This window comes from Protopterus annectens, chromosome 13.part0 (genome assembly GCF_019279795.1).
Source record: "Protopterus annectens isolate FY-2018-M chromosome 13.part0, PAN1.0, whole genome shotgun sequence".
NCBI lineage: Eukaryota > Metazoa > Chordata > Ceratodontiformes > Protopteridae > Protopterus > Protopterus annectens.
Genome location: NC_056747.1, coordinates 1,173,589,048 through 1,173,608,713, shown reverse-complemented (window position 1 = coordinate 1,173,608,713; position 19,666 = coordinate 1,173,589,048). Strand labels below are relative to the sequence as shown.

General features: G+C 40.2%; 1 protein-coding gene across 1 annotated transcript in view; it reads right to left on the bottom strand.

Annotated features, from left to right (window-relative positions):
• DHX8 (DEAH-box helicase 8) overlaps positions 1 to 12,796 on the bottom strand; it is a 959,075-nt gene extending 946,279 nt beyond the window's left edge. The window contains exon 1 of the mRNA XM_044055176.1: positions 12,469 to 12,796. Coding sequence (XP_043911111.1) covers positions 12,469 to 12,577 — 109 coding nt within the window. The 5' untranslated portion in view covers positions 12,578 to 12,796. The remainder of the gene's footprint in view (positions 1 to 12,468) is intronic.
• Positions 12,797 to 19,666: the final 6,870 nt, after the last annotated feature.

Here is a 19,666-nt window from a genome sequence, read left to right as displayed (position 1 = left end):
AGATGCCTGGTGTCAGAGCCATGGCCTCAAGCTCAATGCCAAAAAGTGCAGTGTCATCCCCTTTGGTAAAAACTCTGTACCCATGAACAACCACATATGCAGCAATCTACTTAACACCGAATGTGTGATAAGAGACCCTGGGACTCAGGTGGACAGTAGTCTCTCCTTTGATAGTCACATCGCCACAGCAGTCAGGAAGTTCTTCTACGTGGCACACCTCATCATAAAAGGGTTCTCATCCAAGAAAAAAAAAAAAAAATTTGTTCCTCTCTACTCGACACTCATTAGACCCATTATAGAGTACAACGCCATTTTTGGAATGTACCTCACAAGACATCTGCAGCAGCTGGAAAGGCCGCAGAAGTACCTCACAAAGAGGATTACTGGCCTCAAACAAAATGCCCTACACCGACGGTCTCAAAAAACTCCAGCTTTACTCCGTAGCATATTGCCTACTCCAAGGTGATCTCTGTCTAACATATAAAGCTATGTCAAACCCAGAGCTGTTGGACATGCTACACCTAAAGAAATCCCAATCCCTCCGAGCTACACTCTCTAGGGACCTAAACCTTGTCACCACAATAAACAGGACATGGTGGAGGGATAGACTGCTGTCCCAGAGACTTCCCATACTCTGGAACAGGACTATCCATCTATGTCAAGCAAAGTTCTTCGTTAGCACTCTTCAAGAAAAATCTTGAGGAGTGGATGGGAAATGGGAAATAGGAAATACACCCCGGGGATCACTTCTGTGTCTCTGCTCGACAGTGGCACAGGAAAATAACTTTCTTGAGTGGCGTAAGCAGAACTAACATTGTAATGTTTACAAGTTAGGTTAAGGTTACAGTACGGACAAGCCAAGGAATAGATTTTGTGGTGTTCAGCAAGTGTATTTGGTATACGTGAAACATGAGTCCGTACCTTTTTTTTACTGGTAGGGAAAAGGCTTTTCTAGGGTTAATGTTAAGGGGTGAGGTTGGGGAGGGACAAGATTAGGGTTAACACACGAGTAAGGACGTCTAGGTTCCGTACTCATGTATGTCAACCCCAACCCTGCCCTCACCTATACACCCAACTCCAACCCTTTACATTATCTTACTATAAGACCGGAAGGAATTTATTTGGGACAGAAGGAAAGAGTTAAGTGGGATAAGCCGATATTCTCTACAGAACAAGGCGGTTAAGGGTTACCCAGTTTGAAGAAGTACTTTAAATCTGCACTGTTAAGGCTTATAACATTGCTTGAATTATTTATGTAAGTCAAAAGTGGAAAACATGATGATGATGATACAGCATGGGGGGGGGTCTGTGAGACTGCAATTTGAATGCAAGTTCTTAAGCAAAGTAGTAATAACCATACAGAAAATTAGATTCGTAAAGTAGCAGAATGTATTGAGTCAGCGTGGAAATGGAGAATGATTTTACCAACAGAAAACAGAAAATAAATTAGACAGGGCTAGAAATTAACAATGGAAACACAGGTAATAGGAGCAAATAACGTGGGAGTAAAAGGTAGATTGGGATGAAGTTAAATAAACAGATGTTTGGACTCCAGATTAAGAGACTACCTTCCCTATCAGGGATTGCCACAGTACAGGCATAAAGCCCAGTGGCCTAGTAAATAAGGTATCAGCTTCTAGAGGTGGTGGCTACAGGTTCAAGTCCTACATGTATAATCAGGTCTATATCATATTATCGAACTTCCAAAATATCGAACACCATAAGCTCGAACTTGGAAGTTCAAAATGTGATATAATCAAAAGCTCAGAACAGCAATTTTTTTCCCTGGGAAAAAATTTGCTGTTCCAAGAAACACACACACAAGCACACCAAAAACCTATGTCTAATATGGGGGGCTTCACCCCCCACAGCCCCCGACGTGGGGGGCTGTGCTCACAACACCCCCCCACTTAAATATACCAACTCCGAGATCGCACCACAGTGGAGGAAATAACGAATTTGCAGAACTCTTGCCCTGGGTAAGAATTCGATGTTCTGCGGCTTTGATATTGTCAGTGTTCACGGTTTCGTGTTCGATGTAATGCCGTTCTGTATTTTTAGCTTTCGCGGTTATGATATACACCCGTATAAATCGGGGTTGGCATAATGGTTAAGATATTTATCTCACATTCAAGAGACAGAGGATTTGATTCTCACCAAGAGGAAACTAGCTATGCCCACAGAGTTAGTCTTTCACATAGAAATCCTCTAACAGAGTCTTTAGTGATGTCTTGTACAGACTACTGCTGTTAAAAAATAGGATGATTAGAGGGGCATATAAAGTATTGGATGTTAACTATAATAATCAATTAGACTGGGTTAGAAAAGACTGGGAAAAAAGAACAGAAAGGCAAATTAGAAAGGATTAATGAGAATCTGTAGAGGTCCCAAGTATGCAACAAAGTCCAGAAAGTTTAGGATTTTTTGCATGAAAGTATCTGCTTAGATATTTTCATATCCCAAGTAAACCCCACAGGACTTTTTTTCTCAGGTAGATAGCATAGGTTGGAGCTAGGATTAGGAGAGTGAGAGGTAATTAGAAACATTTTTTTTGGGGGGAGATAATGACTTGGTGGGTATTTAGCCACTCCAGATTACAGCAAAGAATTTGTTGTGCACATGGATGCTTCAAACCATACGGTAGGGGCTGTTCTCAGCTAGGTTTCCTCTGAGGGAGTAGAGCACCCAGTTGTATAGCTCAGCTGTAGACTCCAACATAGGAAGGAATGTTGTACAGCAGTAGAAAAATAATGTCTAGCCATAGTATGGACACTGCAGAAAATTCAACCCTATCTGTACAGAATGAAATTCACTGCAGTTACAGACAACAATCCATTAACATGGCTACATCGAGGCAGTTAGCAAAATGCCAAGTTAAGGTGGAGCCTAGTGTTGCAGGCATATGATATGACAGTACAGCACCATAGTGGGGTAAGCAATGACAATGCAGATGGGCTCTCAAGACAGGATATGGGTTAATGTGTTCCCAGGCAGGCTCATCTCACTCAAGCCATGTTTCTCAAGAGTCACTTGAAAAACTAGCTTGAGTCTTCAAAGGAGGGAATTGTGATGATGTGAGGTAGTGACAGCTATTGCAGATGTGTAACATATGCCACCATAGCTAGCTGCTGTTTTGTACAGAATTACATATCATTCATATATCAAACTGATTTGCACAGGTGCTTGCGCTTAAAATGTGTCTGTAAAGCTGCTTCTGTTAAAAAATGCACCAACAGTAGGGCCTGCTGGACAGAAAAGAAATACAATATAGTCTGACATACAGGTGTAACTGTTGAAATGAATATACCGTAGCAGAGGATACTGGAAGAGAAGAGGTTAATCTCAGTCCAGCAAACTTGAAAAAATAGTCAGAAACTAAATTACCTGGTTTAGGCCGTAAAGATTGTATCTTACAGTTCTGATTGCGGCCAGAGACAAAATGTCCGAAAACCAGGACTAGGAATCCTACTGTACTGCCCTTGGGGTGAACTAATTGCTACCCTGGGAAGGAGGAAATTTCTGAAATGGTTTTATAGCTTCCAGATAAGCTCTACGTGTATGTGTGTATTATGACACACGTGCTAGATTCTGGTTCAGCTTCTAGTAAAGGAGGTAGTGTAGGAACCAGAAGTCAGATGATGAGATCCAAGTGTCATTCTGTAATCCAGCACTGAAATGAAGTTTTAATATCAGATGAGAAAGAAGTCTCAGAGCAGTCAGTTTTTGAAACCTGACAAAGAAGGATCACTCACCCACTTCATCTTGCCTTGCTTTAGTAAGTAACTAGGGAATAGTAATTCTTTAGATCAGTCAGGAAAATATAGTATAGTTGAGTACTACTTTTCTGTAACGATGTAAATCTATCCATCAGTTATTTTTAATATTTCCTGTGATTGAAACTCTGGTGTTGATAATAAAAGAACGTGAAAAAACTAAGTATTATTAAATATATTTAAACTTTTTATTGTGGTGGGTCTTGTAGAGAATATTTTAACCTTTCGAGAGTACTTAAATTTATTTGGTGACACTGCAGTCACTTCTGAAAGCCCTGCTGCATTTGTCAAACACTACCACTTGTATTAGTAATAATCTTATTCAGTATAATTGGATTCCGTCAGTGTGGAGTCTTACTTGAGACCTAGTGAGACAGAGAGGAAACCCAGCCCCAGGACCACAGTGTGTTCCATGTGTGCTCGTAAGGGAAATTGTGCTTGGTGCAGAGAGCTGCATCTGGAAATACTGTGTATCTATTTTTGTTCAAAGTGAATATCCTTCACCGGTGTCAGTGGTGAGGACCGTGGCTCCTTGATTACTGGCCCAGAGAAGGGATGTCACAGAGTGCTTTGATAAAAGGTGAACAAATGGTAATAACTAAGGAAATAACTCATTTGAGCTGTTATATAGGATCTGGATTGCCAAGATGTAGCAAAACCTTACAAAGTTTAATGCTATTTACAGTCAAAAAAGCAATTACTAGAAAATACAACTCTCTCTAAAACCAAATGTTTATTTATTTATTTAATTTTAAATTTGTTGACCGGGATAGTCCGACTGGATGCATGTCCATTCTCAGTGGAGGCACGGGGAGAAAAGCTCCAAGGGTAAGCAGATACAGCATTACATATTACAAGCAGACTATTTACAGACATTACATAAGTAAGCAAGTTAAACAAGTTCCTGTCAGAAGAAAAAATTCAAACGAGTTGCATCTGCCTCAGGTGATGAATTTTCCTTTATTAGCAGCTAACCAGACACAGCATGTTGGCCAAGATGTCCAGTCTGATCTGATCTCCTCTGATCTGATCAACTTGTTTACTGACATCAACTTTTATACTGCAAGCAAAACAACTTTTGTTACATTTCTGACCGTTGACAGTTGGTTATGAAAAACATATAGGAAAAACATGTTTATCACAAATTACCTCAAACCCACAGCTAGTACAGAATGTTCAAGAAGTACAAAATGTTCAATTCAACAACGGTAGCTCAAATTTTCCAGGACATAAAGCCTGGCCTAGTAAATTAACTCTTACTCGGCCGTGCGTCCTTATCCCAGGCTTCACTGAGCTATAACCAAATATCTGTTTTCTGCATTTCAGAATAAAGAGATCATTCAGGTTCATAAGCAATGCTGCATTTTGTTCACAGATGAGATCCATCTTTGATAGGCATATCCCAACAAACAACATGCTCACTTTGCAAGAACAGGAAAAAGACAAATAACAGTATGTTTTTAAAACTTTTTCGCTTAACAGTTCCACAGGTTACAGTTAATCCTGAGCGCAAGTCAGGATTAAATTAAATTACACAGTAAACTAGTTAACAGATTTTTTACACATTCTAGAGATAGTTAGCCAAGCTTGATACATTGACATAGCCAGTTCAGTGACAAATGTTGTTCGAGTCTAGTTTTAAATTGACCTAAGGTGGAAAGTAAGGTAATACCAGCTGGAAGAGAGTTCCAGGATCTACTTACAGAGTTTGCAAAGAGAGAGTCACCGGCTGTGTTATTAATTTTGCTAGCCTGAATTAGTAGTTTGTTAGAGGATCGAAGTGGTCTAGGATTGTTATAGGGGGTAATAATATTTTTAAGTGCAGAAGTATTGTCCGGATTATAGAGGATTTTATAGGCCATAATCAGTTGGTTATACTGGATTAGGTTGGGTAGTTCAAGCCACCCAAACTGATTTAGATTGGTGCAATGATGTGTCCTAAAAGGCAGCCCAGTGGCAATCCTGGCAATGTGGTTGTAGCAAATTGAGAGTTTGTTAAGGACAGTCTTGTTTAAATTCGAGAGTAGAGGGGATGCATACAGAAGGGCTGAAAGAAGGTGAGAGCGAGCTATGGCAATTTTAGCTGGAGGGGTTAGGAAGGCTTTTATTCTGTAAAGTGACCCTAGTTTTTTTATTGATGGTTTTGATAGTTTGGTAAACATGTAGGTCAAATTTTAGATTATTGTCTATGATGACACCTAATAGTTTTGTAGAGGGGTCAGGGGAGATTATTGTGCCATCATTTGAATTTATGGTAAAGGTGAAAGCGGTAGACCTACGTGTTGGTGAAAATAACAGCATTAATAGTTTTTTGGGAATTTAGGATCAGACGATGTTCAGAAAGCCAGTTTTCTATTGTATTAAAGGTGGTCTGGTTAGCTGACCATAACTCTAGTGGAGATGTGGCTGAGCAAATCAGAGTAGAGTCATCAGCATATTGGATACAGCTGACTTTTGGGATGACAGTATAAAGATTGTTAATGAAGATGGAGAACAGCAAGGGCCCTGGTATAGAGCCTTGTGGTACTCCAAGGGTGTTAGGTAGAAGGTTAGAGAGTTTGTTCTGCCAGAGGACAGCCTGCTGTCGACCATTCAGGTAGGACTGAAACCATTGAAGGGCTCTAGTATCTAGACAAAACGTTTGCAGGGTGTAGATTAAAAGCTGGTGATCAACCATATCGAATGCCTTGGAAAGATCCAAGAAGAGGGCTGAGGATATATAATTATTGTTGCGATTATGGTTTATGGTGTTGGTAAAGGCTAGGATGGCTGAAGTAGTGCTGTGATGAGGACGGAAGTCATGCTGAGTGTCTGCCATAAGGTGATTCTGGATTAGGTGGTGCATGAGTTGTCTATGACTACATTTTTCCATAACCTTTGCAAGTGGAGAGAGTATAGCTATTGGCCTATAATTGGAGAATTCAGTAGAGCTGTCTCCTTTGTGAAGTGGGATTACATAGGATATTTTCCAGATGGTGGAAATTTTAGCTTCTACTATGGTTCAATTGATTATTACTGAGACGGGGTAAGCAATAGCAACAGCTGATTTTTGTAGGTACTCGGCAGAGAGTTGATCAGCAGAAAGTGTAGTGGGTTTTAATTTTTTGATCAAGGTACGGATAAGTGAGTGGCGACTGGTTGGAAGCTGAACGCGAATAGGTTTCTAGGGGTACTACTTTCAGGACTAGGGGAGCCAGGAAGTAGTTGGCTAGCTAGGGCTTGAATTGTCTCAGTAAGGAATCGGTTAAAACTGTCAGAAACATCTTCAGGGGTTTTATCAATAGTAGCAGCAGGGATTGGGGTTGAAGTTTGTCCAGGATGTAGTAGATTATTTAAACCTGCCCAAAACTTCTGAGGGTTATTTTGATTTACTGTCTGTAAATTACAGTAGTATTGTTTTTTATCTTGTAAAATTGATTTTTTTGGTTTCGTTCCTGGATTACCTGTATTTAATGTTATCTTGAGGGTCTTTAGAAGAATGCCATACAGCCCATGCTTTGTTTCTAAGGGTAATTTTGAGTTTAGACTCTTTAGAAAGCCATGGCGCAGTTTTTGCCTTGGTTCTCTTTAAATGAACAGGTGCATGCCAATCAAGGATCTCAAGGAATTTGTTGTTAAAGTATGCTAGTGCTACCTCTAAGGGGAGGTGTTTTAGAATACACCAATTACATGAGTTTAGTTCTTGTTGGAATCTGGCAGGGTCAAAGTTTTTATTGTTTCTAACCTTTCTGAGTAAGGGTTGTTGGGAATTAATGGTTTTGTGCTTAATTACATATGTGAGAAGGTGATCGCTTAGGCCATCAAGGAGGGTACCAGAGGTGTACAGTTGGGGGTGCCTATTTATGAGTACCCAGTCAAGTATACTTTCTTTTTGGTTGGGTTTACCTATCCTGGTAGGCGTGGATATAATTTGTGTAAATGCATGCAGGTTAATATAGGTGGTTGGGGATTCTGAGGAACAGGTGCCCCAGTCTATGTTAAAGTCTCCAAGTAGTAGGGTTTCTTGGGGGGTAGTGACATGATAACCAGTGCAGGATATCTTCAAATGTAGATATATTGTTACCTGGGGGAATGTCCTTACAGATGACATTAATGCATTTATTTTTATTAAGTTGCAATTTGGTGGCAAGAATCTCTGAGTTATTAATCTGAGGTGGTTGTATTACATCTATGGTGACATTCAACTCAGATTTATAGAGTACAGCTACCCCACTCCCCTTCCTCGAAGCTCGATCCAGCCTGTGTATGTTGTACCCAGGTGGTAGTAACACTTCATTGTCTTTAGTGTTAGGTTTTAACCAGGTTTCAGATAAACAGAGAATCCCAGGGGAGTGGACATCCAGAAGTGCATGCAATTCATGTACCTTGTTATTAATGCTTCTAATGTTGAGATGACAGGCTAGGAGAGAGTTAGTTGGCCTATTAATTGTAGGTTTGTAGCTTAGATTGCAAGTAGAGGGGGTATGTGTATCTGAAGTGGGTGGGCCAGGGTTCTGGTGAATATCACCACCAAGTATTAGGTTGAGTCTATACTTGGTGATGAACTTCAGGAATTTGTTTATTAGTTTGTGGTAGTGTTTGGATCTAGAGCTAATGTGCCTGGGGTTGAGATGTTGATAGACTGAACAAGATGTTGGATAGGATCTGGTACTGTAAGTATGGTTGAAGGTGGAAGGATTTACAGCTGGGGTGATATTATGTCCTTCTGGGACCTGAAATCCCGTGAGAAACTGGTTTTCATACAAGGTAAGGAGGTATGGTGCGAACAAGAGGGGTAGTAAAGAGGAGTATATCATTATCTGTGATTCAGCTAGTGAGTTAAGGAACTGTTTTACCTGGTGATGCAACACTAGAAGCAGGAGTGGTGAGGTAAAGGTACTGGATGGGGGATGGGAGAATGCCAGATGAAAGCTAATAGGTGCTATTAAAATGTAGGCAGAAGAATGGGGGTGGGTGGAATTATCCCAGATGAAAGCAGATAGGATCTAGAAAGTGGGGGAGTGGCTATAGTACTATAAATTTAGAGGTACTGGGGGTGGGAGGGAATTGGGGGCAGGGAGGGGAGCGAAGAGAGCCCGAGCATAGCGAGGGCGAATGTAGCGGGGCTATTGCAGTTTACCAGGTTTCCTAGGGTGTCCTAAAGCTATAAGGGAAGTATTATAGCTTTTAATGTAAGAGTCAATTTACTTAAGTTACAGGGGAAGGAGGCAAACACTCAAGTAGAAAAAAAGAGCCCTATGGCTGACCAATATGGTGACCTGCTTAATTACACAGCACTGTAAGTGAAAGCTTAACAAATGCTTTTGTGTGCAACCTACTCTGTTTAAATGCCGAGAGAAACTGATTGCAGTCCTGTAGACACCGTTTTGTAGGGAACTGTAGAGTTCAATCTGAGTCACACCAGGTCAGCCAAGGGGGGAAGAGAGAGGGAAATCCTAAGCACCTAGATTTGAAAATGATGCCTGTAAATGTAATATAAGTTTTCAATACTGTAAAGGAGGAAAAGCAGAAATGGAGGTAAAATCTTTATAAAAGGGAAGAGACAAATTTTAAAGAAATAACTGGAGTATAAGGGAACAGTACATCCAAAATAATTTGACTTGGGTGAATTTGTTAAAATGTATCTGCACAATATTTTTCCACTATGGGCAATATTGCTCACGCTTTGTATGATTTCATATGCATTTGTATTTTTATTGAACTGCTATCTTTACTGTAATCTGTTTCATGGAGCTTTTCTCCCCCCGGCCTGCACTACGGGCTCTCTGGGCCCAGTAGACTTCTCTCGGTAATCAAACTAGAAATAAATTAAATAAATAAGAATAATGTTCAGGAGGAGACAAGTTTTAAGGAAAGCAGGAATTAAGCCATTTATGTAATGCTGGAATGGATGAAGATTAAGAACATATGTATACTGTATAATATTAAATAATATTAATAATAACAAACACTGTTATTGCAGTTCTTTTCTATTAATGTATGCGAGGCCATGCTGCGACTTAAAATGTGATGACTTACTAAGATGCCATTTAACATTTACTCTTCTTGCTCAAAATTGTTTTTTTCCCCCTACGTTTCCTTCAGCTTCCATGACTCACTTCTATATATTCTTTCTTGTATAGTCAAATATGCAAAGTTTTCCCACATAGGTATCTTTTTTTGCCTTTGGTTGTTCTGACCTGTCCAGCCAAGTATAGCTTTAATTATTGAATGGTTTATTCCAACCAGCAATGGCAAATCTCCAAATCGTTCCTCGTAAAGGGACCCTTACACAAACATGTTATGATCCAAACATTCCTCACCCTCAAATGAAAATGTTACAGACTTGCACCTTTCAAAACTTCATAAAAATACTTACAATGTCTTTAAATATACCATTTGGCAGTTTCTAGCAAATTTCTGGCAGACTCAGCTTTCTCCGTGGTATTTTTCTTTATACTAAAACTGCTCTGTCATGAACATGTCAAACCAATTTACTTTTACTTAATGTAGCAAACTATCCTTCTGCAACTGTTCAGCATCTCCATCATCAATTCCCAAATTGGCATATATGTGCTCTAATCAATATGATGTACAGTCACTTCATTTCAAAAGTGGTCAGATAAATTTCCAATATGCTATCCTCTTGTGCAAGGATTCTCTAATGAATCTTTCTTAACGTTCCATGTGAATCTTTCTTAGCTTTCCATGGTGTATGCCTCTGTGTTAATATAAGAATGGATAGTAGTGGAGAAGAAAAGCAGGGTGAGTATAGCAGGCCAGTGCCTTAAAACTAACTGAATGTTTAGGCCTCCCACTCAGCTTACCTCGTTCTAATGCCATTCTGCTAGTAGCAAAAACAGCAGTACCTTTAACCCAAGTTGCAGGCTACTGGCAGAAGAGCTAATCCAGACCCTCCTCACCTCACAAAAGAAGCAAAGCAGCTGTTTGTGCTTAAGTCTTCCTATACACGTAGCTTTCCAGCAACCAGGTCCATTTACAAATAAGGCTACAGGTTTCTTTGTCTAATGCCTCAGTCTACAGAAAGACATAACAGTTACATTTTCTCCCATAAACTTTACCTCTACAAATAACACATCTATATTTGTGCCATCTTTTATTAATTACTTTAGCAGATATCACATCCAAAATCAAACACAGCCATTTCCATCCCATGTACCAGTAGCTAAATTACTTACTCCAACATTTTACATGTCCCACAATTTTCCACCTTGTACTATGCCTTAATTATCATCCTCAACAACTATTTTGCTATTTACTAAGATATTTTCCTAAAATGTGTTCATTTGTATTAAACAAGCATATGTGCACATCAACACTGGCATTGCCTCCAGTACATTTTATTTTTCACTGCCTCCCATTTCCATTTATCTAAGTTTTATCCTAGCCCCTACAAATTAACTACAGTGTTCCACAAGTCTCATTCTTGGACTCACTGTTTTCCAGTATACATATTAATATGTCTAAATTGGATTTTCTGTATTTAAGTGGCCAAATTGATTGTGGCCTCAAAGCAGTTAATAAATAAATAAACAAACAAACATTGATTCTTCTCTATAAAAAACATTCCTTTCAAGGCAGCAGCCAGACTACTGAAAGTCACTCTTACTGATCTATCAACTCAGTAAAGACCTTCAAATAGCACAGGATTGTAACATAGCACAACTCTATACAAGATATTACTGTGATAAAAATAAGCAAACAACAAAAGGTACACTTATGCATCAGCAAGTTCTGATCCCATAAAATAAGGCTTTGTGTAGCAAAAGAATTATTCATACACTAGCTGAAACACTTCCTGCCCATGGTGTGGTTGACTATACAAGTCCAGAAAAAAAAAACACTAAACATGCTGGCTGCCAAACAGTGGTACTCTTTATTGGTGACAGGCAGACACATCTAACATTCATGCTTCTTACTGATGAGTTAATGGTATTCTATCATACCCACTGCTGTTATGTTATTACTATACAAAGTTTCACACTCTACATTTATTTTCATGAATGCTTTATGTAACATATATGAATAAAGATGCACCAGGCCAAATAATTTCAATGGTATTTACTGCTTCTTGAACTACACAGACTGCCTTGGACCAGGAGGATGAACACACACATATCCCCTGCTCATATGCTGCAGTAATGCCAGGGTACACTACAATGCTCATTGATAGGGAGTTCAAAGCTGAATGGTGCCCTTTTTCTCACACCATATGGTTCCCTTTACTAAAGCTTAAATGTGACAATATACACCAAGGGTGGGGTTTAGTACTGTGCATATCAATATTTCAATCTGATCACCCACATTTCTTTTTTTTTTTTTGCATATGCAAGCATACATGGGGGTCCTAAAACACGCTCATGTACACCAGAATGAACAGTCTCCCAAAGGAGACCCTACTGAAAGGTTCAAGCAACCTAAAATATCAGGGCATAGCACATCAGAGATTATTCACACCCAAAAAAAAATCCTCGGCCAAACATGATGCACCTTTAATTACTTTCTCGTGAGGGGCACTACCAATTCCCATAACAACATTCGTTATACATGTTTGACCAATACTCTAAAACACCAATGTGTATGTGTGCTCTCATGCTTCATTGCTTTCGTCTGACAAACACAGACTGTAGATGACAAATATTCTTAGGATAGCAGCACCGTATCATGCTATTACAGAAGTAAGACACATGCTCACCTAAATCTTTATCGTTAATCCCCAGATGGTTGTCCAGTTCTGTACAGACCTTGGAAACCAAAGAAAGATATTCCAGCGTTCTCAACTCATCAAATTCAGAGATCGCCATTTCTCCAGACAAGTTGTAAGTTGCTTAAAGTGTGTTATATATTCTGTTGCTCCAATGTTTAATGTATTTAGATTTGTTGTTTAGCTTCACAGATAATAGGACGAACAGCCATCACTGACCAAACAACTGATAGTTACCATCCCACACTCCACTGATTTGTTTATTTGCACCACAGTCCCTCGATCTGCCAAACGCGGAAACAGCAGCTACACCGGAAATGTGACCAGAAAAATCATCCGCTTACTTGCTATGCCTCCGGAACTCTTTCCATAGTATTTAGAAAGCAGAATGTTACTGGTGGTTGTGGACTTAGTGCCCGCGTGGCTTTGGGAGGGGGCTTAGTGATATACAACAACGTCAAACTTCTTAACGTCTTGTCTCCGGAGTATACTTTTGAAGTATATCTCTTGATAAGGAACATACCTCCGTCAGACCTCTCAACGAACTGGGGACAAATTTCAACGGAATCGGGGACAAGTCAAGAAAAAAATCAGGGACACTTTTAAAATATTAGTGCTATTAACTTGAAACATTGACAGAATCAGAGCATATGAATTAATACACATTTTATGAAGTAAAAGAAGTTTATAACTCTTAATTATTGTCATTCATTAAGTGTAATTCACCACCTTTCCTCCAAAAGTCACTAGTTTTAGGAGGGATTAAGAGGGACAGAGTTAAAATTTGAGTTAAAATCAGGGACAACTGAGGTATGATCCGTTTTTTATTTGATATCCACGGTGAATATAAATCAATCATACTACTTCCTTGTATGGTTGCCACCTTTTCAAATGCCCAACGTGGGACATTTTTTGTACAAACGTATTTTGTAAGGCAAAACATACCCACAACCAGTACAAAGGACAAAACTTCACTTTTTTGCCTAAATAAACGTTTATTCTTGTAGCATTTTAGTTGCTTATTTTGTTTCTTATAACATTTAAGTGTTTCAGAAACAGAATAACTGTTTTATGCAAATATTACATTAAATATAGGAAATATGTTTGTCCTAATATCTTAGGACATTTGCCATTTCTTCAATTTTTATGCAGGACACAACTTCCCCAAGAGGGACTGTCCCTTGCAAAGTGGGACAGGTGGTAACCCTACTTCTTTATAAGTAAATCCATCATAATATAACCATCCTATGACCTTCCCAGCTGAAGTTGTTAGTAAGCCGTATGTGTCCAAATTTTGTCCATTTGTTCCACATTATAAGGGTTAGTGTTCCTTATTTTGGAGATAGAAGGTTGAGAGACTACCTCTCGACTGTCCAGATTTTTGCCTCACATTTTTGGTCAGTTCCTCATAAAATTTGTGGTTTTCTGGCAAATTATAGAGCAATGAAGTCACTAAATAATGGCTTACATTTGTGTTTCAGACTTCATATCTTTCAGAAATTGCATATTAACACAAATCCTGCTATTCTAACAACTTTCTGAGTTTACAAGAGCAATATTTAAAGGGAGTCTATTCCACAGATGGGGGAGTCTCTGGGACAAAAATCTGTCCCGCCTACAAATCCTATTGATGTCACAGACCAGGTTGAGGTTGCTCATGTGGGTTTCTATTTTGGGGCCTTTGTCCCCCATTATTTTATGCTTTGTCCAGATTTCTTGAGCTGAGAGGTTGAAAGGTATGCTCCAGAGTCGAGGACACATTTTAAAATATTAGTACTATTAACCCGAGAAATTGATAGAATGAGAATTAATGCTGAGCCAGAACCAGGGATAGTTTAGGTATGGATGAGTGACACTGAGTATCGGACCAGTGAGGGTTTGCTACTGCTCATATTAGGGATTACATTTGCATAGTGCAGTTTAGTCATAACGTCCACAAAATGAGTCAGAACACATAATTATTACGTTTTAGTACAACGATAGTGCACTTTTGTCATAACAGCCATAGCTCTCAAATAATCAGAGACATATATTTCAACAGAATCTGGGAAAAACCCAGAAAAAAGTCAGCAACATTTGTAAAATATTAATATCGTTAACTTGAGACATTGGCAGAATAAGAGAATGTTAATTACTATACATTTTGTGAAATAAAAGAAAACTATAACTCTTACTTGCTGCCATTATTTATTGAGTATAATTCACCACCTTTCTTCCAAGAGTCACCAGTTTTAGGAGGGATTAATAGGGACAGAGCTAAATTTTGGAGTTAAAATCAGGGACATGCCTGGTAATCAGGGACAACTGAGAGGTATGCATAACACCCAGATTACATACTTCACAACTGTCCCTGATTTTGACATACATTGACTTACATTTCGGCTCCCTCTTCCTCCCATCATCTTAAAGCTGGTGATTTGGGAGAAAATGTGAATTACACTTAATACAGAATGACAATAATTAACACTTGCATATTAATTCACATTCTCTTATTCTGTCTGATATGAACAGAAGCATGTAGCATGGTTTTGTAACTCACAACTCGTTAACCCTAAAAAAAAAAAAAAAACTACCCCCCCCCCCCCAAATCCATCACCCATGGGAAAAAACAAGTTTCAAGTCTTCTCTCGGTTTGAAGTCACCTTTCATAGAAAATTATTATGGATGATAGTTGATGATAATGATAAATTTGACCTGCATATACTAAATTGAAGAAAAAAAATTTATCAAAAACTAGGGATGCTTTAAAGAGCCAAAAACTTTTCCATCAAAGCAACTAAAGCTGCACTTGCCAAGCCACTACTTATCTCCTCCCTGCACTTTTTATGGCTTTCTCATCCTTAATAACCATTAGGCATCACAAAAAGCAAAACTTGAACAATGCTATAGCAAAGTTGCTACATTTGCAGTAAATAATCCTTTCAGAGCCCACCACCGTATAACACTAAAAAGCCTAACTTGGTTAAAACTACCCCATTAACCAACATGTGCATAGCCTCTTACCAGCTATAAAACTGTCCAACACTAAATAACATTCTACACAACTATGTTCCCAGTTGGTCATTACGTTCCAATGACCAAAAACTCTTGTTTGTCCACAAATCTATGAAATCTGCTAGGCATTGTCTGTACTCATACCAAGTTGCTAAGGCCTAGAACTCCTTATCTCTATCCATCAGGTCGATACTCTCCTTCCCATCTTTCGAAACCATTGTGAAAGACTTCTTAACCTAGAGCTGGCTCTGTCCTTGCTCAACACCATGATAAACTTTATCCCTATATGTTTCATACCTTACATCTTACTCCCCCTTCTTTACTCACTTCTTTACTTCTATCAATTTCTCTCCCCTGACTTTTCCCTAAATATACCATAAGCCTGTTTTTCTCTCATTTTGTACTGCAATTCATGTTTGTACAGAGAAGGTCAGAAGGAGTTGCACTGTGTTTTTGTAGACTTAGAGAAAGCATATGACAGGGTGCCTAGAGAGGAGCTGTGGTATTGTATGAGGAAGTCGGGAGTGTCAGAGAAGTATGTAAGAGTGGTACAGGATATGTATGAGGGTAGTGTGACAGCGGTGAGGTCTGCAGTGGGAGTGATGGATGCGTTTAAGGTGGAGGTGGGATTACATCAAGGATCAGTTCTGAGCCCTTTCTTATTTGCAATGGTGATGGACAGGTTGACAGACAAGATCAGACAGGATTCCCCATGGACTATGATGTTTGCAGATGACATTGTGATCTGTAGTGAGAGTAGGGAACAGGTGGAGGAGATCCTGGAGAGATGGAGATATGCTCTAGACAGAAGAGGAATGAAGGGCAGCAGGACTAAGATAGAATATATGTGTGTGAATGAGAGGGAGGATAGAGGAATGGTGAGGATGCAAGGAGTAGAGTTGGTGAAGGTGGATGAGTTTAAATACTTGGGATCGATAGTTCAGAGTAATGGTGAGTGTGGAAGAGAGGTGAAGAAGAGAGTACAAGCAGGATGGAGTGGGTGGAGAAGAGTGTCAGGAGTGATTTGTGACAGATGAGTACCAGTAAGAGTGAAAGGGAAGGTCTACAAGAGGGTAGTGAGATCAGCTATGTTATATGGGTTGGAGACAGTGGCATTGACAAAAAGGCAGGAGTTAGAGCTGGATGTGGCAAAGTTAAAGATGTTAAGATTTGCACTGGGTGTGATGAGGGTGGACAGGATTAGGAATAAGTATACTAGAGGGTCAGCCCAGGTTGGAAGGTTTGGAGACAAAGCCAGAGAGGCAAGATTACGTTGGTTTGGACATGTGCTGAGGAGGGATGCTGAGTATATTGGGAAAAAGATGCTAAGGATGGAGCTACCAGGTAACAGGAAAAGAGGAAGGCCTAAGATAAGGTTTATGAATGTGGTGAGAGAGGACATGCAGGTGGTTGGTGTGACAGAGCAAGAAGCAGAGGACAGGAAGAAATGGAAACCGATGATCTGCTGTGGCGACCACTAATGGGAACAGCCGAAAAAAGATGATAATTATACTAACTTACATTTAATTTCCCTATAAACTGGCTTAAATTTTTCTATTAAATCATTTATTCTTAACCAACATTTCCATATTATGTTTAATTTGGTATAATTATTTATACTGTAGTTAGGGTGGCCACGGGGGTGCAGTGGTTAGCATTGTTGCCTCACAGCAAGAGGTTCTCTGGTTCGATCCTCAGCTGGGGTGCCTTCTGTGCGGAGTCTGCATGTTCTCCCTGTGGTCGCGTGGCTTTCCTCCAGGTGCTCTGGTTTCCTCCCACATCCCAAAGACATGCAGTAGGTGGATGGCCCTAGGTGTGAGTGCTTGTGTGTGTGTGCCTTCTGTGGAAGATTGGGTGCCAGGCTGGCAACTCGACACTGTAAAACTCCACTGCCAATCATGAGCGGACAGGTGATCCGCTGTGGCGACCCCTAACCGGGAAAAGCCAAAAGAAGAAGATTTATACTGTAGTTGTTTTTTGTATTATTTTTAAAGACTGTAAAATTATTGTTCTTAAAATGTTTCATAATACTTTAGATCTTTTCTCCTTGGGCCTCCACTGAAAATGGGTTTTTATCCAATCAGACATTCCCGGTAATCAAATGTCAATAAATAAATAATAATACTCATATTTTAAAAGTGAATCTGATTGCCCATGATTATTTCTGGATTTGTCCTTGAGTCTGTTGAGATTTTTCCCTGGCTGGTTGAGAGCTATGGCCCACAAAGCTAGTCAGAACACATAATTAGTACGTTTTAGTACAATAATAAAAAAGAACTACTCAGGACAGAAACTAAAAAATATGCCCTGGGATTCATGAAGCTCGGCGCAAGGACGGTGGTAGGCTTGCGGCGACAGTGTGGCGTGAAGATGGCGCAGTAGCGCCAAATGCATATTAATGAAGGAGCGCTGCCGCCACAGCCACGTGCACAGGAAAGGAGCGCGAGTGCATAGGGCATGTCAAAGTGCCGCACGGAGGCATGGAAATGCCAGCTGTCGACGTGCAACCTAAAATGCTTGCATATAACAAGTTGCAAGACAGTAATCACATCTTTCAGTGTCCGTGGATACTGAAACGTATGCAAAGCATGCAAGAAAGTTCCTGCGAACACAAAATGAAGAAGCAAACACAAATGCACGGTAGGGAATAACGGGTCCCTATCCCATGAACAAATGACATGGAAGACCGTGTAGCCGTAGTCCAACGCAGTGTAGATAGCTATACCAAGTGGAACTGAAATGCATCATATGTTAGCGAGCCACCAGTAGGTACGTCCAGCCCAATGGTTAGGGTCACCAGCTGACCCATAATGTGAGGGAGGGTACACAGCTGGGCAGATGTGTCCATAACAAAATATACGATAAATGTACATATCTAGCAACCGTATGTCCGAATCATATCCCACAAGGCATGTAATAGTCACATACAAAAGGTATGTCCATATTTCACATACCAAATGTGATAGGAAATAGAATAAGCATATAAACGAAACAGAAGGAGCATATAAACAGCTACAACAATAAGGAAACATGTAGGCTGAAAGGAACAGTATTATCCGTACCGTCGACTGTGGGGACATGATGTCCAGTACAGTCGGATATGTGTACGGAATATATCCCATCCTGGACATAGGAAAAGGTGGCATCCTACCAATGAGTAGAAGAGTCTGCCAAAATCCTTAAATCAGCGGTACAAGCCAAACCTGTCAGGATGTGTCACAGTTGAACAGGTAGTACCCGGGTATACCAACCATGTAATGAAAGTTAAGTATGGGCGTGTACCTATGTGTGTGAGGTATAGCATGTGGAAAGCAAACATGGCAGGGTACTCCACACAACCATACAGGTACCTGACATATGCAGGGTATTCAATGTGTTACTCTGGCCGTGTCATGGGCCAACAACCAAAGCAGTGATGTATGGGGTGTGAGGAATATGTGTGTGTGTGGGGGGATGGGTAATGGTACAATCCTCCAAGGCGATACTGTGTTGTATGCAGAATAGGTGAACCAGAGGTGTATGAGGGAGCAGCGGGTGAAGCTGAAAGAAACACAAATACATGTCTAAACAGCTGCAATACAACCAGACAGGCCATACTGTAGAACACAATCCCACAAACATATGAATATTGAAATGTGCGATACAAATGTATAGACATGTCACCGGCACATACCCACAGATTGATCCTGATGGAACTGGCCATAACAAATGCAACACACCTGGATGCATAATGGACTACCTAGCATCCCCTCCACATCACATAACCCGCTCCCTTACCTGAACGTCCGCCATATCCAGCCATACTTGGCCTACTGGTTTGGTGCAGCCACAGCTACACATAGTGACCACTACGCATATGTAGTAGGTAGTGTCACCCTAGGCAGTTGCAGGATTGCACACTATGTATCCCTTGCATACAAAACCCCCAGCACATTTTCATAACACCAGAAAAATGGTCGGTATTCGTCTTGTTTTGGACCAGTCCAGTTTTTGGGATATCCCTCATGGGATACGTAACCTGTGTAAACATTAGAATGGAAGACACGAAGTCCAGTCCTGTAGATATCTGGACACAAGTTGGAATGTGCATTAGAGGTGCACGACACTGTCCAGCCCTAAATGGTCATGCATAACCTACTACCCAGGATCAAACACCTGCCCGTGATGCATGTGTCCCGACACGAATAAGCGAGAG